Source organism: Coregonus lavaretus (genome assembly GCF_964263955.1).
Source record: "Coregonus lavaretus genome assembly, chromosome: 30".
In the NCBI taxonomy this organism is placed as follows: Eukaryota; Metazoa; Chordata; class Actinopteri; order Salmoniformes; family Salmonidae; genus Coregonus; species Coregonus lavaretus.
Window position 1 is genome coordinate 19,904,652 of NC_140017.1, and position 26,189 is coordinate 19,930,840.

The following is a 26,189-nucleotide window of genomic DNA, read 5'->3' on the forward strand; positions in this document are numbered from 1 at the left end:
TCTCTCTCTCTCCATATTATGGTAGGCCTTAAACCTACTATCTCTACATATTTCTTTGCGGCAATTCTGACATTTTGCATGGCAATATGTAATGTTTTTTTCAAATTTGTCGCGAAAATACACTGACGAGGGAAAATGTTTGTTGACCTGTGTCTTGATTGAACCATATTATGGGGTAAATATGCTGTGATTGGTTGAAGATGCAAGCTGTCTTTTTGTACTGCGGTGATGGGTCAGTTTTATGCGATAATATTGCGGTGATTTGACTGTTTTATGCTGAAATAGTGGAGTGATTGGTCAAATTTGCAAGCCCAACACATAATATGCAGGGAATTTTTGATTTGCTAAAACTGTTGCGATCACAGAATCCTGGAGGGACTGCTACATATTATGGTAGGCCTTAACCATGTTCTAACAGGCACATCATCAGTTAGGGAGGTATATTTTTAAGTTAGGACACAAGTATGAACACACAAGCTTTCTGTTCTATGGCCCTCTCTCAGCTCCTCTCTCTCTCTCTCCCTCTTTTCTCTCCATCCCTCCCTCTCTTCTCCTCTCCCTCGCCCCTCCCCCTCTCCCTTCCCCTCTTCTCTCTCGCTCCCCCAACCTCCTCTATCCCTCTCCCAGTGTCGCTACAATCTGCATAGAGAGACATTTGTCATCATTAGCTGGGCCCTGACAGTTGGCACCCAGCTTTTCACATCTCCACCACTGGCAAATACGAACACTTCAGGCCTTATTTGGGTAACATGGCCTAATGTCATCATGGACCCAGCCACCAGCATTTCATTACAACACAATCCTCTTTTATCCCTCTCTTTGTCTTTCTTTTCTGCTGCTCTGCTGTGTGCTCTTCTACTAGGGCGGTGCAATTAATGTGAGATTCATAATGGGCTCCTGCGCTGCAGTAAAGATGCTCTGGTGGAGTATCACAGGGTAACACAGGGTCAGTGGGCCAATGATTACAGTGTCCACCTTTAGACAGGAGAGGAGACGTCTCCTACACATGAAGATTAATCACTCTGCCTCTGTTGCTTTGTTGCCTTCCGCTCTATATTCGGAGAGGGAAGGTGCCTCCTCATGTCTGTTCTTATATGTATACGCTATACACTGAGTGTAAAAAACATTAAGAACACCTGCTCTTTCCATGACATAGACTGACCAGGTGAAAGCCATGATCCCTTATTGACGTCTCTTGTTAAATCCACTTCAATCAGTGTAGATGAAGGGGAGGACGCAGGTTAAATAAGGATTTTTAAGCCTTGATACAATTGAGACATGGATTGTGTATGTGTGCCATTCAGAGGGTGAATGGGCAAGTAACAACATGCCTTTGAACGGGGTATGGTAGTAGGTGCCAGGCGCACCGGTTTGAGTGTGTCAAGAACTGCAACGATGCTGGATTTTTCATGCTGCACAGTTTCCTGTGTGTATCAAGAATGGTTGACCACCAAAAGGACATCCAGCCAACTTGACACAACTGTAGGAAGCATTGGAGTCAACATGGGCCAGCATCCCTGTGGAACGCTTTCGACACCTTGTAGAGTTCATGCCCTGACGAATTGAGGCTGTTCTGAGGGCAAAAGGGGTGCAACTCAATATTAGGAAAGTGCGCCTAATGTTTTGAACACTCAGTGTATATATACAGTACCAATCAACAGTTTGGACACACCTACTCATTCCAGGGTTTTTCTTTATTTTTACTATTTTCTACATTGTAGAATAATAGTGAAGACATCAAAACTATGAAATAACACATATGGAATCATGTAGTAACCAATAAAGTGTTAAATAAATCAATATATATATTTTATATTTTAGATTCTTGAAAGTAGCCACCCTTTGCCTTGATGACAGCTTTGCACACTCTTGGCATTCTCTCAACCAGCTTCATGAGGAATACTTTTCCAACAGTCTTGAAGGAGTTCCCACATATGCTGAGCACTTGTTGGCTGCTTTTCCTTCACTCTGCGGTCCAACTCATCACAAACCATCTCAATTGGGTTGAGGTCGGGTGATTGTGGAGGTCAGGTCATCTGATGCAGCACTCCATCACTCTCCTTGGTCAAATAGCCCTTACACAGCCTGGAGGTGTGTTGGGTAATTGTGCTGTTGAAAAAAAAATGATAGTTCCACTAAGCGCAAACCAGATGGGATGGCGTATCACTGCAAAATGCTGTGGTAGCCATGCTGGTTAAGTGTGCCTTGAATTCTAAATTAATCACAGACAGTGTCACCAGCAAAGCACCCCCACACCATCACACCTCTTCCTCCATGCGTCACGGTGGGAACTACACATGCGGAGATCATCCGTTCACCTACTCTGCGTCTCATAAAGACACGGCGGTTGGAACCAAAAATCTCAAATTTGGACTCATCAGACCAAAGGACATTTTTCCACCGGTCTAATGTCCATTGCTCGTGTTTCTTGGCCCAAGCAAGTCTCTTCTTATTATTGGTGTCCTTTAGTAGTGGTTTCTTTGCAGCAATTCAGCCATGAAGGCCTGATTCACACGGTCTCCTCTGAACAGTTGATGTTGAGATGTGTCTGTTACTTGAACTCTGTGAAGCATTTATTTGGGCTGCAATTTCTGAGGCTGGTAACTCTAATGAACTTATCCTCTGCAGCAGAGGTAACTCTGGGTCTTCCTTTCCTGTGGCGGTCCTCATGAGAGCCAGTTTCATCATAGCGCTTGATGGTTTTTGCGACTGCAATTGAAGAAACTTTCAAAGTTCTTGAAATTTTCCGGATTGACTGACCTTCATGTCTTAAAGTAATGATAGACTGTCATTTCTCTTTGCTTATTTGAGCTGTTCTTGCCATAATATGGACTTGGTCTTTTACCAAATAGGGCTATCTTCTGTATACCAACCCTACAAACTGATTGGCTCAAATGCATTAAGAAGGAAATAAATTCCACAAATTAACTTTTAACAAGGCACACCTGTTAATTGAAATGCATTCCAGGTGACTACCTCATGAAGCTGGTTGAGAGAATGCCAAGAGTGTGCAAAGCTGTCATCAAGGCAAAGGGTGGCTACTTTGAAGAATCTCAAATATAAAATATATTTTCATTTGTTTAACACTTTATTGATTACTACATGAATCCATATGTGTTATTTCATAGTTTTGATGTCTTCACTATTATTATACAATGTAGAAAAGAGTAAAAATAAAGAAAAACACTGGAATGAGTAGGTGTGTCCAAACGTTTGACTGGTACTGTATATATTACAAAAACAAACATGAGGGGGCACCTTTCCTCTCCCTGGCAAAACAGCCTGGATATTGCACTATAAACTAGTCACAAAAAACCACAAGCCTTTACAATACTGCTGCTCTAACAACAAACCCCAAGCCTGTACAATACTGCTGCTCTAACAACAAACCCCAAGCCTGTACAATACTGCTGCTCTAACAACAAATCACAAGCCTTTACAATAGTGCTACTCTAACAGCTTCACAACAGCAGAGATAGAAACAGATTACAGAATTATAATATAGCAGGACACTGCTCCCGTCTCTTACTAATACCTTAACACTGTCATGTAGAGCAGATACAGAGTTTATCTGTGTGATAATACAGACAGGGGAAGCCATAGTCTGCATCACAAATGGCACCCTATTCCCTATGTAGTGCATATATAGCAAATACCATTGGACCGTGGTCAAAAGTAGTGCACTATATAGGGAATAGGGTGCCGTTTGAGATGCAACCATAACCTAAGCATTTCTACACAGTAATGCTATGGGCACATACTAAAACAGAAAAATGTGGGATCGCTCACAGTGTCTTTTTTTAATGGCAGACCTCTGATAATACCTCTCATTTTCTGTGTTATTATGTGAAGCCGTGTTGGCAAATAAAACTAAATTATGTTGAATTATATTAATGCTACATTGATGCAAATACAGTGGGGGAAAAAAAGTATTTAGTCAGCCACCAATTGTGCAAGTTCTCCAACTTAAAAAGATGAGAGAGGCCTGTAATTTTCATCATAGGTACACGTCAACTATGACAGACAAATTGAGGGGAAAAAATCCAGAAAATCACATTGTAGGATTTTTTATGAATTTATTTGCAAATTATGGTGGAAAATAAGTATTTGGTCAATAACAAAAGTTTCTCAATACTTTGTTATATACCCTTTGTTGGCAATGACAGAGGTCAAACGTTTTATGTAAGTCTTCACAAGGTTTTCACACACTGTTGCTGGTATTTTGGCCCATTCCTCCATGCAGATCTCCTCTAGAGCAGTGATGTTTTGGGGCTGTCGCTGGGCAACACGGACTTTCAACTCCCTCCAAAGATTTTCTATGGGGTTGAGATCTGGAGACTGGCTAGGCCACTCCAGGACCTTGAAATGCTTATAACGAAGCCACTCCTTCATTGCCCGGGCGGTGTGTTTGGGATCATTGTCATGCTGAAAGACCCAGCCACGTTTCATCTTCAATGCCCTTGCTGATGGAAGGAGGTTTTCACTCAAAATCTCACGATACATGGCCCCATTCATTCTTTCCTTTACACGGATCAGTCGTCCTGGTCCCTTTGCAGAAAAACAGCCCCAAAGCATGATGTTTCCACCCCCATGCTTCACAGTAGGTATGGTGTTCTTTGGATGCAACTCAGCATTCTTTGTCCTCCAAACACGACGAGTTGAGTTTTTACCAAAAAGTTCTATTTTGGTTTCATCTGACCATATGACATTCTCCCAATCCTCTTCTGGATCATCCAAATGCACTCTAGCAAACTTCAGACGGGCCTGGACATGTACTGGCTTAAGCAGGGGGACACGTCTGGCACTGCAGGATTTGAGTCCCTGGCGGCGTAGTGTGTTACTGATGGTAGGCATTGTTACTTTGGTCCCAGCTCTCTGCAGGTCATTCACTAGGTCCCCCCGTGTGGTTCTGGGATTTTTGCTCACCGTTCTTGTGATCATTTTGACCCCACGGGGGGAGATCTTGCGTGGAGCCCCAGATCGAGGGAGATTATCAGTGGTCTTGTATGTCTTCCATTTCCTAATAATTGCTCCCACAGTTGATTTCTTCAAACCAAGCTGCTTACCTATTGCAGATTCAGTCTTCCCAGCCTGGTGCAGGTCTACAATTTTGTTTCTGGTGTCCTTTGACAGCTCTTTGGTCTTGGCCATAGTGGAGTTTGGAGTGTGACTGTTTGAGGTTGTGGACAGGTGTCTTTTATACTGATAACAAGTTCAAACAGGTGCCATTAATACAGGTAACGAGTGGAGGACAGAGGAGCCTCTTAAAGAAGAAGTTACAGGTCTGTGAGAGCCAGAAATCTTGCTTGTTTGTAGGTGACCAAATACTTATTTTCCACCATAATTTGCAAATAAATTCATAAAAAATCCTACAATGTGATTTTCTGGATTTTTTTTTCTAAATTTGTCTGTCATAGTTGACGTGTACCTATGATGAAAATTACAGGCCTCTCTCATCTTTTTAAGTGGGAGAACTTGCACAATTGGTGGCTGACTAAATACTTTTTTCCCCCACTGTACATGCATGTCATTCATCAGAAAGGCTGACAAGCATTCCATATTGAGGAGAGGAGGAAGGCGGGTGGTGGAGGAGAGGAGGAAGGTGGGTGGTGGAGCAGAGGAGGGGTGGGGCAACAGAAGCAGAGATAATTCATTAATTTCCCCTGTTCTCCCCCCCACCCTCTCTCTCCCTCTCGCTCTTTCTCTCCTCTGTCAAGGAAATACACACCAAAGTTCTGTTATTATGTATTTTCTCTCTGATGTGTTTTGTGTAACCACAACGGGCTGTAGCCTGATGGCCTGTAGTCTATAGCAGCTAGCCTGGGCCCTAGCTGATCACTACAAGGTCCTTCAGAGCCTCTGGTTGTGTTGTCCACTCCTGGCTCCTCACTACTCACAGAGAGACTGCTGACAGGAGGGCTCTATCTCAATCCGTCTCTGCAATATCTAGAATCCTTTGTCCTTGCCTCCTCCTCAATCGTATTGGAGGAGAAGGTCCAAGGTCCCTCCCCTCTGACCTTTTTCTCCAATGTGTTTTGAGAAGGATGCGAGGTCAGAGGATGTGAGGAATCAAGGAAATATGAATTGAGAAAGAGCCGGGGAGGGAGGAGGCTAACATAGAGAAGCTGTTGACACAAGGAGGGGGTATAACAGATGAAGAAAGGGGGGGGGGGGGGGTCGGAGATCCAGAGGGGGTCGAGGTGGAGGGAGGATCCAGAGGGTGGAAGGCACAAGGCCCAGAAATTAACGGGCTACCCCACAGAGACACCATATTGTCTGGAATAATGATATTCAGATTATTAAAAACCCCAATGACAATGTCATTTTGAGATGAATGAATTTTGTGGGGGAACATGTCAGTGAGTCCCCATCCCGACAGGGTTAAGTGTATTATTTCTCCCAGTGTGAAGCCTAATGCTGATCACACATATCATAAATGCCACCCTTTTAAATCGGAGTCCTATTGCACTGCCACTCCATTAGAGACTGTAGGTATAATCTGGATTTGACTTGGTGACTGAACCTCTCCTTGGCTGCCCTCCATCCCCAGTCCTCTATAATGCACAGAGAGATAGATGACAGAATAACATGGATGACCTTATTTGTCATGTTCTAACAGGATTATCAATAGAGACACACACTGAGTAATATTATCCTCAATTAGCTTACTTTAATGGCCACATTATGAGATGCTGCTATTACTATTGAGACATTTGAATTGTTAATATGGTATTAGATAAGTTTGGTCTGTCTTAATAAATATTAATATTATTATGGTTTTCGCTGGGTTTGGTGTTAAACATTTACACTAATGGTGTCTATAATGCACCACAGTATTGTACATTTATAAAAACTGTTTACACTGTCTGCAGCGATGGATTTGTGGCATCGAAAAATAATGTTATATTGTGAACTTAGACTTGTAATTGTCAAGCTGAAAAATCGAATGTCCATTTTCAGGCCGTGTGTGTGTGCGTGATAAACTATGGTGTCATCACAAAGCCATTTCAGCTATTAGACAAGAACTGTTGACCCCATGCCAGACCACTGACAGGAGGATCAGTCTTACTACAAGAAAGAGAAAAATGAAGAATGGAGGGAAAAAGGAGAAGTGCAGTAGAGGCTGGCTCTGGAAACAAAGAAGCCTTCTACACAGAGAGACTGGGTCACATGGTAGGAAGTAGAAGTCATTGTATTGATTTACACAATCATGCATTAAATTGGAGGGTCAGAGACTGGACTGAAATTAGGCTGGGTCAGAAATAGGTTCTATTGAAATTAGGCTGGGTCAGAGATAGGTTCTATTGAAATTAGGCTGGGTCAGAGATAGGCGCTAACCCATATCTGCTATTGTGGATCTAACACATAGAGCATTCAGGATAGTGTAGATCTGAGTAGAGTAGAACAGGTTGTTAGTGTAGATCTATAGTAGAGTAGACCAGGTTGCTATACAGTGTAGATTTGTGTAGAGTAGACCAGGGGTGTGTTCAGAACAGTGTGCAACGTTTAATTCACACACAAACGTACCTCAAAGGCTGTTGAAGAACAGTGTGCACCGTTTTGGGGAAACGTGTCATTCAGTACAAACCGTCAAGCAATGCAACAAACGTTGAACCGAACTGAACGCACCTCAGGTTGTTAGCTCTAAGCATTCATATTTACATGTAGATCTGTGTAGAGTAGTCCAAGTTGTTAGATCTAAGCAGCCACATGCTTTAGATTAAAGAGGTGATAATCCTGAAGAAAAGCCCCTCTCTATCACGCATAGGGATGACCAGCCTCATGGCTACACTGACACACACAAGTAGACTATAGACTAGTCTGGATCTAATAAAGGCCAATACACCTGCTGATCTACAGAGACAGAGAGAGAGACAGAGACAGAGACAGAGACAGAGACAGAGACAGAGACAGAGACAGAGACAGAGAGAGAGAGAGAGAGAGAGAGAGAGAGAGAGAGAGAGAGAGAGAGAGAGAGAGAGAGAGAGAGAGAGATGCAGGTTTTCCTCCTATCTCTCTCCACATGGAACCAGTATAGAATGTCCTACATTCACAAAACACTCCATGAAAGTGACCAAAAATCTAAGCTAGGAAGTGGTAGCTAGTACCTAGTTTTGTCAATATCTTACCCCAAACGATTTCTGTTGACTAATAAACTATATTTCACACTTAATTGGAATTAATATTTTCATTGTAGACCTTTAGATGCGCCTAGAGTAATGATGTGTTTTCCTGACAAGGTCTATCCCAGCACCCCATGTGTTGTCATATCTGTAATGTCTGCCTGGTAACAGTGGGACATTATTAATTATGATTGGGCTGATGCTGCTGACAGAGACCTCCAGGCTGGCTGGCATGATAGTGGGAGACACCTATCCATCACACACACACACACAGAAACTACACTGGGAACTGACAAGGTGCAGTCTATCCTGATAATTTGTGGTTCTGTGCAGCAAAGTGTACCTGCTCTCTGTAACTCTGCCATTTGAAGTCTTCTTCAAAGCTCAAACTGAACCCTCTGAGACAGGAAGCCACGATGATAACTACTTATAAAGCTAGAGATGGTTCAGAGATAGGGAGATGGTTCGGTAATAACTACAGAGATTGTTCAGTGATTTGGTGTGCAGAAATGTGCAGCAACTTCGTCTGCATAAAAATATCTAGTCTACTGGTGTTGTGCATAAATGTGTCTTGCTTCCATTGAGGTCTTGATAACATAATAAACTGTTTTATATTAGTAATACGATTGGAATAGTTAAGGATGATTTTTGTAGCAGTAATATTAATATTGTAGGCCTAGCCTATGTTGTGTTGCCTACGTAGGCCTCATTTACTTCAGAACAAAATACTACGTCTACTGAACTCAATGATCTATATATATATATATATATATATAATTAGGCTAAAATAATCATCACAAAAATAATAACATTTTTTTTTTTTTGCAATTGTTTAATTTTTGTTTAATTTGTTCTATCATCATATTCGTGATAATTGTAAACACTGCTCTCATACAACACTCACCGGGTATGTCTACACTGTACAACATCAATAATTTGTCTAGTATTAATAGTAATGGCCTGCTTATAAAAACCTTATGTTCACAACCTGTTAATAATGACAAGACACGGTTATACAATATTGTGGACTATATAATATTCGGAATCACGTTTTTCAACAAACTAACAAGATGCTTGCAATAAAGCATTTACCAATGTTGAATATGTCAAATATATTAAAAAGCCTACACATGTATAGATTACAGTCTTACAAAACAGTGATATAGCTAATGGAAATATCGATCCCATCTTAATTTTTCTTCAATGAAAAGATGAGTGTCCTACTTAATTTGACAAGTTCATCCTTCAATTAATGAGGGCCTATTTCATACATTGGAATAACGAAAGATATGAACATTCATATTCAAAAACGTCTTAATTTAAACGTACGCCTGAAAAGGTATTTTCTTGCGTTGTATAGCCTATACAACTGTAAGAAAAAACAATTAACTTCTAAAGGGCTTTGGGCCTTCACGTTATCATTAGCCTATATAAGAAAACACAGAAAATTGACTGGTCCAATATTTTTTCACTACCAGGATGTTCCAGGCATACATGCTTTATTGTCAAAATAACCATGCGTGTGATTTCACAGGCCTAATAATTATACAGTAGCCTAGCCTACTGATATGCTAAAGATGTAAATCCATCTTCTATAAGCTATTTGAACATGCAGTATTATTTTTTTTCTAAGGACACCGCATTCCAAATTCATCTTTGAAATATCCCGGTAGAATAGATTTAGCAGTGCGAATCGTCAGTCAAAGCAAAAAAAATAAAAAAAGACATAACCCCACGCAACAACCGTCATCAAACCTGTCATTCTTGTCGTCTTGTCTAATATTAGATCAGGTACAGTCCTGAGGCCGTGGACAATACAGACACACTAATCTACAAGAATAAAACAAAACAAAAATAAGAGTAAACAAGAATAATAAACACGAGAAAAATACAACATAAAATACATGTTTTATTCAAAACAAATAAATAAGCAAAACCCTGGCATATATTATAGCCTACCTACTGTAGCATACAACCAAGCAGTCTAAAATGAGCAGTTGAAGAAAATCCGTTAAAATTTCAAAAAGACAGCCTGAAAGAAAGCAGAAAATGGCTCTCTCTCGCCAATGCGTAGGTGGACTTCCGATCCTCGAGACTATTACCTTTAGTTTAAATTGTATATAAAACCCGGGGATTAATTTGTTGTCGATAAACTGGAGGCGGTGACGAATCAGCGATTGGACACCCTCGTTCACATCCCTCCCTTTATAATTTCCCGAAGAGCGTCCGGGCTGTTAAACACAGAAAGACTCAGCCACCTCCACGACGCCCTCACACACACACACACACACACACACACACAGACAGCACCGCGCACTTTCACATGCGGATCCATAACTACAGCAGTGATTAGAGAAATAACAAAAACAAAGACGAGGTTGTTTTGACTACTGACGTGAGAGGGTGTATTATGGACTTTTGATAATTATTCGCAAATCGAAGGACATACTTTTTCCAACTGCAGTTCAATGCAAAAGCTTATGCTTTAGACCGGTGAGATTATTACGCATGTGCCCCAACAAGCAATAGGCTTGGTTGGGTCTTTTGGAACATTCTTTCTTCTTTTTAATAGCGTTCTTTCTTCTCTAAAATTGGCTCCCGTACAAACAGCCGCGTTGGATCCGTCGGCTTACTGCGAGACTCCGGTCTACAACCCGGATCTCTGCCCTAACATGATAGCCGCCCAGGCCAAGCTTGTGTACCACCTCAACAAATACTACCAGGAGAAATGCCAATCACGGAAGGCGGCCATCTCCAAGACCATCCGGGAGGTGTGCAAGGTGGTGTCGGACGTCTTGAAGGAGGTGGAGGTGCAGGAGCCCCGCTTCATCAGCTCTCTCAACGAGATGGACAACCGCTTCGAGGGGCTAGAGGTCATCTCCCCCACGGAGTTCGAGGTGGTGCTCTACCTCAACCAGATGGGGGTATTTAACTTCGTGGATGACGGGTCTCTGCCGGGCTGCGCTGTGCTCAAGCTGAGCGACGGCCGCAAGAGGAGCATGTCTCTCTGGGTAGAATTCATCACCGCCTCCGGCTACCTCTCTGCGCGCAAGATCCGCTCCAGATTTCAGACCCTAGTGGCGCAGGCCGTGGATAAATGCAGCTATAGAGATGTTGTCAAAATGGTGTCTGACACCAGCGAGGTGAAGTTACGCATCAGAGACAGATACATAGTTCAGATCACCCCGGCTTTCAAATGCACCGGGATCTGGCCCCGCAGCGCAGCACACTGGCCCCTTCCGCACATCCCCTGGCCGGGGCCCAACAGGGTAGCCGAGGTAAAGGCCGAGGGATTCAACCTTCTCTCTAAAGAATGCTACTCGTTGAACGGAAAACAAAGTTCGGCAGAGAGCGACGCCTGGGTCCTGCAGTTCGGCGAGGCTGAGAACCGCCTACTCCTGGGAGGCTGCAGGAAGAAATGTCTGTCGGTCCTCAAGACGTTACGGGACCGGCACCTTGAGCTGCCTGGGACGCCCCTCAACAACTACCACATGAAGACTCTGGTTTCTTATGAGTGTGAAAAACATCCACGGGAGTCTGACTGGGACGAGAACAACCTCGGGGACCGTTTGAACGGGATTCTATTGCAGCTTATTTCGTGTTTGCAGTGCAGGAGGTGTCCCCATTACTTCCTGCCTAATCTAGATCTGTTCCAGGGGAAACCTCATTCTGCTCTAGAAAATGCAGCCAAACAGACCTGGCGACTGGCGAGAGAGATTCTGACCAACCCCAAAAGCTTGGAGAAACTCTGAGGTAAATGCGTGTTATAGTGAAGGAGGGTCAGTGAGAGGCCTGGTGATGTATCAAAGAACTATGGACAGAAATTATCACTGCACCTCTGTTTTATTCACGGTCTTGTAAAATGTGACTATCCTCTGATGATGAAGACGTTTACTCTGAGATGATTTTTATGACATTTAGTCAAATATGACCCTTCTCTTAATTCTATTCTGTGATGTCCTAATTTAGGAGCAAATTGTACCATCAATCCACATTCAAGGTTAGGTTACAATTCAGTGTTAATCTTTCGTTATTTCTCTCCATGCCCACAGTTGTCTAAATCGTTTATTTGCTTAAATGCTTTAAAATAAAGCCCCCATACAAGCCTTCACAAAATATTTCTACTGTAAATACATTCATAGGTTGTGATTCCAGTGGTCTGAAATTGTGAATGTTGTTCTGTGACATGTAAACTTAGGAGTTCAATTACACCTTTTAAGGTAAAACGCCTGAACATTTTTTTTTATCTGGTAGAAAATACATTCATTTAGTACATTCATTTCAGTAATAGTCTGCTGTATCTGTTGTCAGTGGACATTTTCAAATTTTGAAAGTTTACATGTTGATGGTACTATTTGTTACATTTAAAAAAAAAAAAACATTCCATAAACATACTTGAATTCTTATTTAAAGTATACTCAATCATTTTTGTTTGTACCTTGCTTACATGATAAAACCTGAAAATAAGAAAATATATATAAATACAGTCTAATTGAAAAGAAAAAATGCACTTGAAATACACTGGATTATAACATTTGTGATCTGATTTTTATTCCTGTTTCTGAATTAATTTAAAGAGTTAGCCTAATAAAAACTAGCTATGTAATATGTGTCCCAATCATGATTCATGAAATGTATAACTTATATTTTTGAATCACATATAGGCCATATTTATTGTCTGCACCATACATGGGTATTTTATAAGCCTAGTGTTTAAATTACGCAAATATAGTTTGTCATTTTTCTATTAGTTCCGGCTATAAGCCTACCCTCCATATTGTATCTATCAAGTTGTCTACGTTATAATAATAGGCTGTCTAATTAAAAGCTTTTTATAGGCTTAAGGCTGTTGGGAAAAACAAATGTTTGAGAGGTACGTTTGGGGTTAGACATATTTCTAATATACAGTCCACACGAAGACTGCGCAAAATCAGGTGTTTTGAACGCGTAATTGTGCAAATGTCTAGGTTACAATGTTAGTATTAGCCTAATAGTACTAGTAGTTATCCCATGTCCATACACAGTCGCTATATTTATAAACAATGATAATATTGGTCTAAAATCGAACAGACCTCGTAGGCTCTCGTTTGATGACATGGGTTTACAGGTTTTGAGCGGATCAGAATATCAATAAATGTGTGAAATGTTGTAGGCCTACAGGTCAGGTTATCTCCAGAGGCTTGGGTAGGCTTAAGGCTCGTCTACATCCTGGGACTGCAAATGGCACAACGTCCCAATTAGACAAAATATTCTAAAATGCTCCACAATCTCCTAATGGTTGAATTCTTGCACATGGGTGAACCTGGATAATTATTTTAATCTCCAAATCACATTTTGTGTCTTGCAAAAGAAAGGAACCTGGGGTCTATGCGTGCCCAGCCTAAACATGAACATGAGTCAGTAAAGTGACCTTGAATGTGAACAAAAGCTTGTGCATATCAAACAGAACGGGAAAGTGGCGGCTAGACTTACCGTGGAGTCAAGCCGTTTGAAGGAGGGGTCATCCTCGTCCACTTCGAAATAGATCTCGGTCGTCGTGATGGAGAGCGTCCCTCGCGCCAGTATTACCGGGGCCACGAGCTGGGCCGGGGTGCTGAGGACCACTGGGCCTATAATGCATAATACACGGTGCATCAGATATAAGGACAAACAATATATGGTCTTTAACAATTCCTAACAAATATTCTGATTTGTTTGATTGTGAATTATTATCAAATTTGAGTCTACTTCAATTTAGTCAGAAAAGATATTGAGGCGATTTAATGTCTAGGATGCAAATTCTACAATTTCTTCTTAATCTAGGCACATGCACGGTTCTTAATGATCATGGTAACATGTCTGCATTCAGAGTAAAAAAAAGAATGCAAACTCGAATTACTCGTTCAGGTTAAATACAGGACAAGGCTCAATTATGTGTTGCACTCTGGAGGCTATAAAATAGGTTATTTTTAACCAAATCGCCATTCGGCCTATTCAACAAGCATATAGGCCTATATACATTCTAGGCTTACAAAACAATTTGAAGCAAATTTACATATGTAATAACAATTTTAACTAAAGGCGCGTGCGGTGCAATAGGGCCAGCAGTATCATACGGCCTATCAGAACTAAACCAGAGATGGAGGAGCGCTTGCCAAAATGATGACTGGTCACTTATAGTCTATAGGCTATTATTATGCATATTTGAATACTAATATTTTTCATAACAATTATTTCGGTTACTATAACGACAACTGGGGCCACTAAAAGATGGACACAAAACCACCCCAAATGATTGTGACAATTTGCATAGCATCCTAAACTAATTAAATATTTTTGAAACACTTTCTTTGAAGGAAAATAAAAGCGTTTGTATTTGTGCTGACAGTATCCGTTCAGTATTTATTTACGATGGCTTTTTGACCCCTGGTCAGTTGACGGGATCACATGCAATCTCTCTTTCTGTCTCCACCCGTCTTCTTCCCCATCTCTCTCCATCCTCCATGTTCTATTTGGATCAGTATCGCTGAGGCGCTTCAGCTCCAGTGATTTGTCCCGAGCTCAAATGAAAGCTCTTGAAATTGGGATATTTATCGATCGCATGAACTCCAAAGAGCCACTTTAATGTCTCATCAATCTTAATCTTGTGCTCCTCAGCCAATTATGCCTGATACTGTTGCGAGATTACAAGTGGATTTTGGTTTCAATTCCCTGGGCGCTCTTTCATTGTGCTCACGGAGCGTTCAGGAATAGTGGAATCGTCTTTCCTACTCTTTCTCTCTGCCTGTCCTATAGCTGCCTGTAATAAACTCTCTGCTTGTATTAAACCGATCTTATCTGATTACACTATCACCGTTTAACATGTGCTTTACAAGCTGTAGTAAACATGCAATATCCAGGTTCTAATAACGTTTCAGTTGTAGGTTATTGGTGTATTTATTGTAGGCCTATGAGAACATATGTCCCTAATATGCCTCACAACATATGAATTAATAGATACTACAACATACACTGACATATAATGTATAGCCTACAATATAGGCCTACATGTACACATAATGTAACATTATACAATATAATTACAACGTTGCGCTCAAAGAATAGAAAGCAATGCTTTTTTAACATGAAACGAAACGTGATCAAAACATTCCAATACTCATATTTATCACTGTCATCATAATTTATTAGCCTATGTAATTATCTTGTAATGACACTTGTTCTTAATGTTGTTTCCACATTAAGACAAATATTAAACCCGCCCCATGTTAGGCTACATTTGAACAGAGAATTAGGCCGACGTCTCAATAAACGGACATATATTGTTTTATAGTCGATGCTGTTTGCAAGAGATTCCCAGAAACCTGAAGGGTTTGTATTTCTGCAACATAAATTCTCTATTCAAAGACCTCTAGTCTACTCCCCCTCAGAGAGCGCGAGAGAGAGAATAATAAGACGTTGGAGGGTACAGAACCATTGTGTTGTGGCCTGAAGGGACTCTGGTACATAGAGAGACAATACAGCCTTAATCCACTGCGCTACAGGGACGGGATTAAACTGTAATCCCTCTAGGTATACTCCATAATTAGGAGTTAGTATTAAAACGTTTACACAATAAATAAAATAAATTATACAGGTTTCCATATGCCAAAGGATTGAATTCCGTTAACACGTGAGCTATAACGCTAGATTTTTGGAGCGTTTTCCTTAGAATTTCCTTTAAAAAAAAGTTATAGTAGTAATAATAATAACATTAACACACACACACACACACACACACACTCTCTCCTTTGACTCGGATGGTCCTCAAAATAATATTTCAGAAACATTTAAATTGTACATTGTGCAAATAATTCAATTTCTAGCAAAAATTATATCCAGTTATAATATTCTATTACATAGTTCTAGTTTCTTGGTGTTATAGTTCTATTCTGTGTGTACTCTAGTCTTGTCTGTCTATGGGGCTGGTAAACTGTTAAACAGTCTGGTCTGATGAAGACAGTCACAGTGATGTCACTGCTGCACTGCTACACAGACACAAGGCATTCTGGGTAGTGTCATAATTAAAACAGCACTGTTCATTCTCCCACAGTCCTGTATGCCCAACATTCCTCTCAAAGGCTTGAATAAGTCTAAGAATTACCTATATAGGGCACTATTTTTGACCCGGGCACATAGGCCATTAGGGTGCCTTTAGGGACGCAACCTAAAACAGTTTCATTTCTTGTCATATATGCAAGAAAGATTATAGTAGTAATTTCCTAAACATGTATGGTAGTCAGTGATATTATATGTAATTCAACACATTATGGGGTTTTGTCTTAGTATTTATGACACTATTATCTTGCACTTATAAGGCTCATTATTACCCATGTAAGGGATACAATTATGCCAGAGAGAGAGAGAGAGAGAGAGAGAGAGAGAGAGAGAGAGAGAGAGAGAGAGAGAGAGAGAGAGATATATATATATATATATGATAACGGTGCACTTCACACGTTCTGTACTCTCTGTCCCCTTCAGAGAGTACAGAATGCCTGTCTTTGACTGGTCCATCCAAAGGTCTGTCAGTTAAGATCATTAATATCTCAACCAAATACAGTAAACAGCCACTATCTAAAGACAACACCTCCCTCTTCCATCCTCTCCTCTCCTTGTGTGATTTGGGTTACAGATGAGTAGACAAAAGGAGTGTGTTGATGCCAGTGAGAGCAGACGGTGTTGCCAGTGTTCAGGGGGAGTGAAACTAATCATGGGTTTGGTAACCACAGGGCAGGCTCCGCCCACCCCCATAGCTAGCTGGGCCCAGGGTAAGTCACGCCCCCTCTGGCAGCAGACACTGGCCTGATGGTTGGTTGGCAGGAGGAGAGAGAGAGAGGAGGAGGAGGAGAGAGCGATATGGGGGGGGAGAGACAGACAGAGAGAGAGAGAGAGAAAGAGAAAGAGGAGGAGGAGGAGGAGAAAGGCTGTCAACAAACAGGGATGATCTCCCACTTAGACTGCTCAGGGCAGAGAGAGATAGAGTTCAGATATAGAGCACACAGACTGTAGCATATAGATATAGAGTGCATAGACAGAACACTACCTAATGTCCAGGACATCCGAAAGGTCAGTCTGAGATAGTGAGGGCTCCCCTGCTGGTCAGAATGTGAACATACCTTTAACTTTACCATGATGCAATATTTGAAGAAAAAAACATTATTTAAGGGTTTTTGAACAGATCCAAAAATAAATGTTTTGACCAACATTTTTAATAAGGTTGGAATTGATAATAGGTTCTAAATGATGTACCTGGATAAAGAAAGGTTCAATAATATTGTGAAATTGTAAGAGCTGTTTGAAAAGACCGCCTGAACTTACAGCCTGTTTTGGTGGGATGGAGTTTTGGCCTGCCTGGGACTTCACCAAGTGGTAAATTAGTTAATAGACCAATAAGAAAGAGTGTTCCAAACCTCTCTGCCAATAACAGCTAGTTTAACATTTTCCCCTCCCCACTCCCAGACAGTCCTAGCAAAATTCTTGCTTGAGAAATTGCCCTTAGCCAAGAAGAGATTTTTGTTTCTTTTTGACTATTTTAATTAAATACAATCACAGTAAGGTACTTAATTGTTACCCAGAAATGATTTTATATTGAGATAAAATCGGCTGCATTGGACCTTTAAAGGGCAGTGCATTTAAAAATGTGATTTTCCAGTTTTTTTAATGATATTCCCACACTATGAGGTTGAAATAACACAGAAATTGTGAAAATGATGATAACACACTTTTTGTGTAAGAGCTGTTTGAAAGAAAATTCCTGGAATTCAGCCTGTTCAGGTGGGATAGATTTGGCCCACATCATGATGTCACAATGTGATCTGATTATAATCAACTGATGATTGTTCATCTGGGTAAGGGGGTGGGCTCTAGACCATCTTATCCGCTCATCAGGGCAGTGTATGTAAATATCTTTAAATTTGTTTCGTAACGCTCATACGCGTTTTGGAGTTATTTTCATTAAATAAACACAGAGTGATTTATTAGACATACAGTGATGATTGAATTCGTTTTTTTACAAAGACTGCATTGGTGCTTTAAGGACAATACCATCCACAGCCACTAGTTAAAAGCCTGATCGTACCTCTTGAGATTCTGGACAGAAGCCAGTCATTGCAGGTCTCTAAAGCTGCATCCACTTACATGGCAACACTATAGATACAATAGCCTACAATTATAATTCACTGTGTCAGAATGCCAACATATCAGTAAACTATTATATTTTAAAAGAAACAACAGCTACAGTATAGGCTCCCGAGTGGCGCAGCGGTCTAAGGCACTGCATCTCAGTGCTTGAGGCGTCACTACAGACCCCCTGGTTCGATTCCAGGCTGTATCACAACCGGCCGTGATTGGGAGTCCCATAGGGCGGCGCACAATTGGCCCAGCATCGTCCGGGTTTGGCCGGTGTAGGCCGTCATTGTAAATAAGAATGTGTTCTTAACTGACCTGCCTAGTTAAAAAAAGGTAAAAGAAAAAAAGGATGAATTGTTCTCCTCAGAAAAAACAACAGCTTCTTAGAAGGTCTGTGAGCATGACAGAGGAGGCACAGCAACCAGATTCTCCCTCAGTCCATTTGCTGCCTTATAATCCTTGTGATTGGAACATAGTAAACGTTTCAGGAATTTATGACGGCTGCCAGGATCCACTATTGTATTCCAGTAAAACGCTTGCATCAGGCATAAAACCACCGCAGCGCTTGCTGCTCTTATTTCAGGCACCAGTTGTTTGCAGCGTTCAGGCATTGTATGGGACCGTTGAACAGCTCCGCTTGATCTATATTCACAACCAGACTGAACTCTGGATAACTCTCCCCTGTGAGGCCAAGGTAATTATACTTAAAGCAGCAGAAAGCACAGTTCTGACTGGATAGTTTGGCCCACAGAGCTGGAGCCTGGTGCCATATAACCAGGAAGTGGGTTGGAGAACATTGAGAACACTGTGAGAACACTAATAGAACACTATGAGAACACTACGCGAAAAGTAGAACACTATGCGAACGCTATGAGAACACAACAAGAACACGATGAGAACACGACGAGAACACTACCAGAAAGGGATACCTAGCCAGTTCCCCAACTGAATGCATTCAACCGAAATGTGTCTTCCGCATTTAACCCAACCCCTCCAATGGTTCAAACAGAGACTCACACAGAGCATCCAGGACCAAAGCCAGGTCTCAGATCAGTGCCAGAGGTTAGACACTGGTCTGAGCCGACGCACGCCTTTCAGGAACCACACAACCAGAGGATGAGACCCCGGGGTAGAGACGTCAACCCTTACATGACACGCCAAGATGGCTGCCATATAAACCTTCAATGTGGAAAAAGAAAGGCCCTGCTCAAAAAGCTCTTGCAAGAACATCAAAAATGTCCACCAAAGAGCTCTTAGAAGGAGAAACTCCTTTAACCTGACACCAACCCTCAAACACAACCCACGTATATGTATACAACCCTCTTGTAGAGGGCACACGTGCCGACTGTATAGTCTTAATCACGTTCAAGGGTAAACCCCTAGCCGTCAAATTCAACCTTTCAGGGGCCAAACCCACAGATCCCATATCTGCGGACGTGGGTGCCAAACTCTCCATGGCGCTTGGGACAATAGATCCTGATGACACAGAACCCTCCGGGGGCCCCGCCCAACAGGCGGATGATCTCCGGGAACCAGGGTTGTCTGGGCCAATGGGGAGCCACCAGAATCAACAACAGACCCTCCTGATGGACCCTCTCCACAGTGGCCTGAATCAGGTCCACCGGAGGAAACGCATAGAGCAGGGTTCGAGACCACTGATACGCCAAAGCATCCGTTCCCAACCGAGTGCCCAGACCCCTCATTGAGAAGAACAGACGACAATGCACGTTTTCTTGCTATGCGTAAAGATCTACGTCGGCCCTGCCAAACCGGTCCCATATCTAGGCAACCACTGAGGGGTGCAGTCTCCACTCCGTAGAGATAGGACCCCCCCCGGAAAGTAGATCCGCACCCACGTTGAGAGATCCGGGAAGATACGTCGCCCTGAGCGACAGGAAATGCGCACTGCTCCATACGAGCAGATAATGGGCCAGGTTTAGAAGAGAGAGAGAGAGAGCATCCCCCCCGCCTGTTGATGTATGCCACATCGCCATCCTGTTGTCGTACCTTACCAACACATACTGGCCCTCCAACATCAGAAGGAAACGCCTCAGCACTAGCAAAACAGTTAGTAGCTCTAGGTAAATTATATGCAGTGCCCTTTGCTCTGTTGACCAAATCCCTCTTTCCGAGTAGCCCGGAGTAGCCCACACACTGCGCTCCCCATTCCAATAAGGATGCGTCTGTCGTGATCACCCTGCGGGACACTACCCGACCCATGAGAACCCCCTGCAAAGTAGTCATGGATCCCTCCAAGGATGACTGGGAAACAGACGCATGAACAGAAGTCCCAGAGGCACCACAGCTATCATAGAGGCAATCAGACCCAATAACCGCAGGCACGAGCAAAAAGGCACCGAGTGCTGAAACCGAGCCAGACAGAGCTGGAATACGACCCTCCTCTGTTGGGACAAAAACTCATGATTCAGAACAGAGTCTAGAAGGAGACCCAGAAACTGAATGCGCTGTGCCGGAGTCAAACAACTTTTCTTGTGATTCACTATGAACCCCAGAGACTGAATATGGGAAACCAGCGTGGCAGTGTGGAGCTCCACCAGTTCCCTTGACTCCGTTATGACCATCCAATCATCCAGATAGGCCAATAATCGGATCCCCTGGCACAGCACCAGTGCCAAAGCCGCCTCCACCACCATAGAAAAAGCTCTGGGGCGATAGGGCGAGCCCGAAAGGCAGGACCAGAAACTCGAAGGCCACACCCTTTAAATGAAACCTCAGAAACTTTCTGTGGAGAGGATGTAGAGCCACATGAAAATATGCATCCTTCAGATCTATGGATGTGAACCAATCACTGAGACGCACCAACTGCAATAGCCCGCGAAGTGTAAGCATTTTAAACTTGCAAACCTTGAGGTGCTTGTTTAAAACACGTAAGTCCAGGATGGGACACAACATTCCATTGCTCTTGGGAACAAAGAAGTACCGGCTGTACCAACCGCTCTGTACTTCAGACACTGGGACCACCCGAATAGCCTGCTTTTGAAGGAGAGAGGAAATCTCGTCTCTCTCAAGACAGGCGCTAGGACCTCGGGGACCATTGGTGTAATGACGCCACGAAAAGGAGGACACACAGCGAACTGCAGACCGTACCCCGTTGTCACCGTCCTCATCACCCATGGTGAAACTGCACATGCCCGCTACTGGACGGAGCACTCTACCAGTCTCCCATACATTATTTCCTGAAGGGGCAGAGCGCCACCCTGAGGTCTGGGATAGTTTTTTATATATTTTTTGTCATGCTTGTTTTCATATCCACCACTCTTGACAACCGTTTGTCTGAATATGGGGAAGGAACTGTGTTTATTATGCCCACACCTGGACGATACCGCAGTCCTGTTCTACTTCTACATCCATCCAGTCTGTACTGTTCTTCATCCATCCAGTCAGTACCGCTCTACGTTTACATCCATCCAGCTCTGCTCTACCTCTACATCCATCCAGTCTGTACATCTCAGGACCCGATACAGCGTGGCTCAGTTGGTAGATGAGGGTGCTTGCAATGTAAGGATTGTGGGTTCGATTCCTGCTAGGGCCACCCATACAAAAATGTATGCACACACTACGGATAAAAGCATCTGCTTAATTGCATATATTATTATTATATTACATGTTTCACTGTAGCTATGCCAGCGGTATGAAGCTCTCTTGCCTGCCTGGCACGGTTCAGGTAAAACCTCCAAGCCTCCAAGTTAAAATGAAGTTTAAATGTCATTATTTAAGCAATTTATTTTCTGGACATTCAGACATCATGTTATGGAATAGCTCTTATTAACCCTTTCCTATATAGTGACCAGATCCCTATTGGCCCTGGTTAAAAGTACTGCACTACAAAAAGGAATGAGGTGCAGTCCATGACTCAATGTTCTAATGACAATAAAATGTCTAGATATCAAACAACCAACTTGTGTGTTTTAATAACTAATTGTGATTCGTTTATTTCCATATTTATTTCCACTGAGGAGGTTGATTCAAGTGATTTTCATTCATTATTTTGTTATCATAGTTTCTCTGTCCGTTATAATCAGTAAGATCATAGTGTTAATGTGGGTTAATAGTTCAGTTTGTCAGGTTAGGTAAATGTTAGTTTAGTCACTGATTGTCTGGGCCATTTGGAAAGGGAATGGTTACATAGAGTGTGTTCCAAATTGCACCCTATTGCCCTAGTCAAAAGTAGTGCACTAACTAGAGAATAGGGTGCCATTTGATACGCAGCCATGTTCAGATTGATCATCCTTCCGGAATCAATTTAGTTTAATTTGGACTGAGATGACTGACTGACCTCTGGAGACAAACAGGCGAGGAAGGAACAGCGCTGGAGAACCAAAACAACACAGAACAGAACAGACCTGTGTGTTTCACACATACACAACCACACAGGAACTACACTTTCACCTGAACACCTTGGAAACACTGTCGAGATCCACTTACACTGCCAAACACATAAACCATAACCCAAACATAGGACAAATATTGTGTGTGTGTGAGTGTGAGTGTGTGCGTTTGTGTTTGTGTGTGTGTGAGTGCGTGCGTGTGTGTTTGTGTGTGCGTCTCACCAGCTAGGTTGTCCATCTCCTTCTCCTGCAGCAGACTGGCAGTGTCATCGTCTCCATCCAACATCAGGTCCGTCTCTGGGCTCTGATTGGCTATTGCCTGGCTGCGGAATCCCTTCTTCGACTTGACCAACTCGTCCTCCTCGCTGCCTGGAGGGGGGGGGGGGGGGGGACAGTAGGAACAGTCAGTCAGAGAACAGTCAGAACAAGAGGTGGTGAGAGAGGAATAGTCAGAAAAATCTGAGAACAGTCAGAACAGTCAGGGAGCAGCCCGACAGCAGTCAGAGAACAGCCAGAAAACAGCCAGAAAACAGAAAACAGTCAGACAACAGTCAGACAACCGCCAGACAGAACAGTCATACAGTCAGAGAACAGCCAGGAAACAGTCAGACAGCTAAACACCTCTCCACTGAACATCAAAGAGCAGATTCATATCAGTGTAGAAAGATAAGGAGATTATAAATGCTTTCAAGTGTCACATCAGTGGAGCCAAAGGGGAATCTGGTTTTGATAGATTCATAAAACGGATACCATAACATCTGGCGAGCTACGAAAGTCTGGATTAACCAGTACCCACAATCTCTACATAAAACATCCAATGATGACTGACTTGGAGTAAAGAGCAGTGTACTATAGTATTTCATAACTATTGACGTCAGAACCCACAGTAAACATATGAATACATTTAATACATTTCCAGCATCCAAACTGATAGGCTGTTTCAACGTTTGATGTCAGACAAGGTAAACTATGAAACACTGTTTTGTTTATAGAAAGCGGCAACAGAGCGTTGAGGATATATCTTCAGCTCAGAGTCTTTTTGGACTGTATCTATCGGCTGCTGCTTTCAGAGCTCAGACAGAACCACACTGAACAGACAGATCAATTAAGAGGCTGGTAACACCACCACATCTCATCATACAGCAATACTGGAACAGAAGTCTAGTGGAACAGGACCATCACTCTACAGGCTGTGTCCCACCTTACAGTACATCCCCACCATACAGTACATACAGAGTATACAGTACATCTAAAATGCCTTAAACTGCCTTCATCAAGTTGTCAGCCCAAGCGCAACCCCAGCCCAGGCCAACCCAAGCCCAACACTAGCCCCAGCCCAACCCCAGCCCAACCCTAGCTCCAGCCCAACCCCACCCCAAGTTCAGCCCAACCCCAGCCCAACCCCAGCTCAGCCCAACCCCAGCCCAACCCCAGCTCAGCCCAACCCCAGCACACGCCAGCTCAAGCCATCCCCACCCCAACCCCAGCACACGCCTGCCACACATGACTGCACAGAGATGCCTGTGAGGATTTGTCTTCTTTAAGGTCATACAATATCTGTGAGAAACTGTAGAAGGAACTCTCTGTGTGTAAGAAAAACAGCAGAACATGTCTGGAGTAATGGGAGGTGTCTGACACTCGTCTGCCATGTTTTCTCTCAGCGTGGCTCTCAGTACGCTTGGCGCTCCCAGGAGGAACAAGCACCTTGTCTTGAAGAGGTCTCCTCCAACTGTTGTCAGCACGACTACCGTGAAAAAAGCAGCTTCCTGCTCTGTCTCGTGTCTGGAGAGCCTTCATCAGACGCATGGAAGAAGTCGGAGTGTATCGAAAGTAGAATTCTGTGTAGCATTAAAGAAAGGCCAGAGCCATCCAGCAGCCAGCCGTCTATCATCAAAGAGAAGAATGAAACTTAAAACTGTAATTCAGTAAAGTGTCATTGCCCTCCATAGGGTCAACGAGGGGAAGCTGAGCAGAAGAGCTGACTCTCTGATTGGCACGATGGAGCAGAGGATCCGAGTGGGAACTAGACTAAATAAACCATGCTGATTTCTACAGGCATGCCACCAACATCAATAAGAGAGAGAGAGACAGAGACAGAGAGAGATAGATAGAGAGAGAGAGGGAGAGAGAGCGACAGAGAGAGTGAAAGAGAGAGCGAAATAAAAAGAGTGAGAGGAGGGGACCGAGCAAACTGCTGTGTCCACAATGCAATTGAGTTATCAAGGGGTAGAATGTAGGGTTATAAATAATCAGAAAGAAAGAAGCAGGACAGGGAGAAAGAAAATGAGCTGACATGAACAGCCATCTTGTCATGAGTGATATCCACTACACTCAGAGATGTTCTCAAATCAAAGCGGGCGGTGAGATAGACAGCCGTTTGTCAACACTAAGATCTGGCAGTGCTGAGGTGTCAAGGCTGCCTCATTAGAAAGCTTTTAAATCCTCCACCTTTCCCCTCACAACACACAGAGGAGGAAAAAAGAGATTGGGCCACTTTGTTTCTACCATAATTTATTTATTTAGTCTGTGACCTAAACAGGACAGCTGTACTTCATCCCACAGACCCTAACCCCGAATAACAAATAGCAGCACTATCAATAACTCTGCAGCAGGGTTTACCAATATAGTAGTTATCCTTCTACACTACAATCACCCAAGGCCTTCTGCCTCACCTCCACTACTAGTACAGTCACCTTGGAAGACCCACATATTCACATGGTGGAAATTACAGCAACTAATTGGGGATGCAACAACGTTTTAAAGCCAATCCAGAATAAGTAGATTAAACCATTTTATCACTGATATTGTGTTTTTATATAGGAAGAATGCCAATGACACATAACATATCTACCATACCCAATTCATGACCAGGTTTATGATTCAGAACCATCAAGAAATGGCCTACCATAGAGAAGGGTTAAGGTCTACCATAATATGGAGAGAGAGAGAGAGAGAGAGAGAGAGAGAGAGAGAGGAGAGAGAGAGGAGAGAGAGAGAAGGAGGGAGGGGCGAGAGAGAGAGAGAAGGAGAGAGAGAGAGAGGACAGAGAAAGAGAGAGTGGGAGAGAGAGGGAGGGAGGGAGAGGGAGAGAGAGAGAGAGAGAGAGGAGAGAGAGAGAGCGAGAGAGAGAAGGAGAGCGAGAGAGAGGGGGTAGAGAGAGAGAGGGAGAGAGAGAAGGGGGGAGAGAGAGAGGAGGAAGAGAGAGAGCAGAGCTAATGTCACCTGTCACTCATTCCCTATCGCCATGCCAACAGGACAGAATTACACATTTTCCTCCCAGTCTGAGGGTGAGGATAGAAACTGGATGTGGGTTTTCAGCTTCGGTCAAATAAAGTTTACAATCTCAGAGAAGGGAACTATTTTAGTGTTCAGTAGTTTTATTGTTCAATGTGGAATAGATAATATTTGAAAGGCTTTTAAAAAGAAACAAAGGCTCCTGAATCAAACTGTGATATAACGGTCCACGTTTTATATATTGGGAGAACTCTGGAGTATTCTGTGGCATGAGCCTTTCATTTTTATAGCCTCAGTCAGAGTCAGGGAGCATGTGTTTTTCTTGGTCTCGTAAGTCTCA

General features: G+C 42.9%; 2 protein-coding genes across 2 annotated transcripts in view; one reads left to right on the plus strand and one right to left on the minus strand.

Moving 5' to 3' along the window:
• Nucleotides 1-26,189, minus strand: part of LOC311106151 (neurobeachin-like) — a gene marked incomplete at both ends in the record, with an annotated part of 290,049 nt that overhangs the window by 89,260 nt on the left and 174,600 nt on the right. Inside the window, 3 exons of the mRNA XM_084148480.1 lie at nt 13,596-13,732; nt 22,564-22,596; nt 22,838-22,984. Coding sequence (XP_084004606.1) covers nt 13,596-13,732; nt 22,564-22,596; nt 22,838-22,984 — 317 coding nt within the window. The remainder of the gene's footprint in view (nt 1-13,595; nt 13,733-22,563; nt 22,597-22,837; nt 22,985-26,189) is intronic.
• Nucleotides 10,366-12,721, plus strand: LOC311106011 (putative nucleotidyltransferase MAB21L1). The gene has a single exon (XM_084148274.1). The coding sequence runs from the start codon at nt 10,796-10,798 to the stop codon at nt 11,873-11,875; it is 1,080 nt and encodes a 359-aa protein (XP_084004400.1). The 5' UTR covers nt 10,366-10,795; the 3' UTR covers nt 11,876-12,721.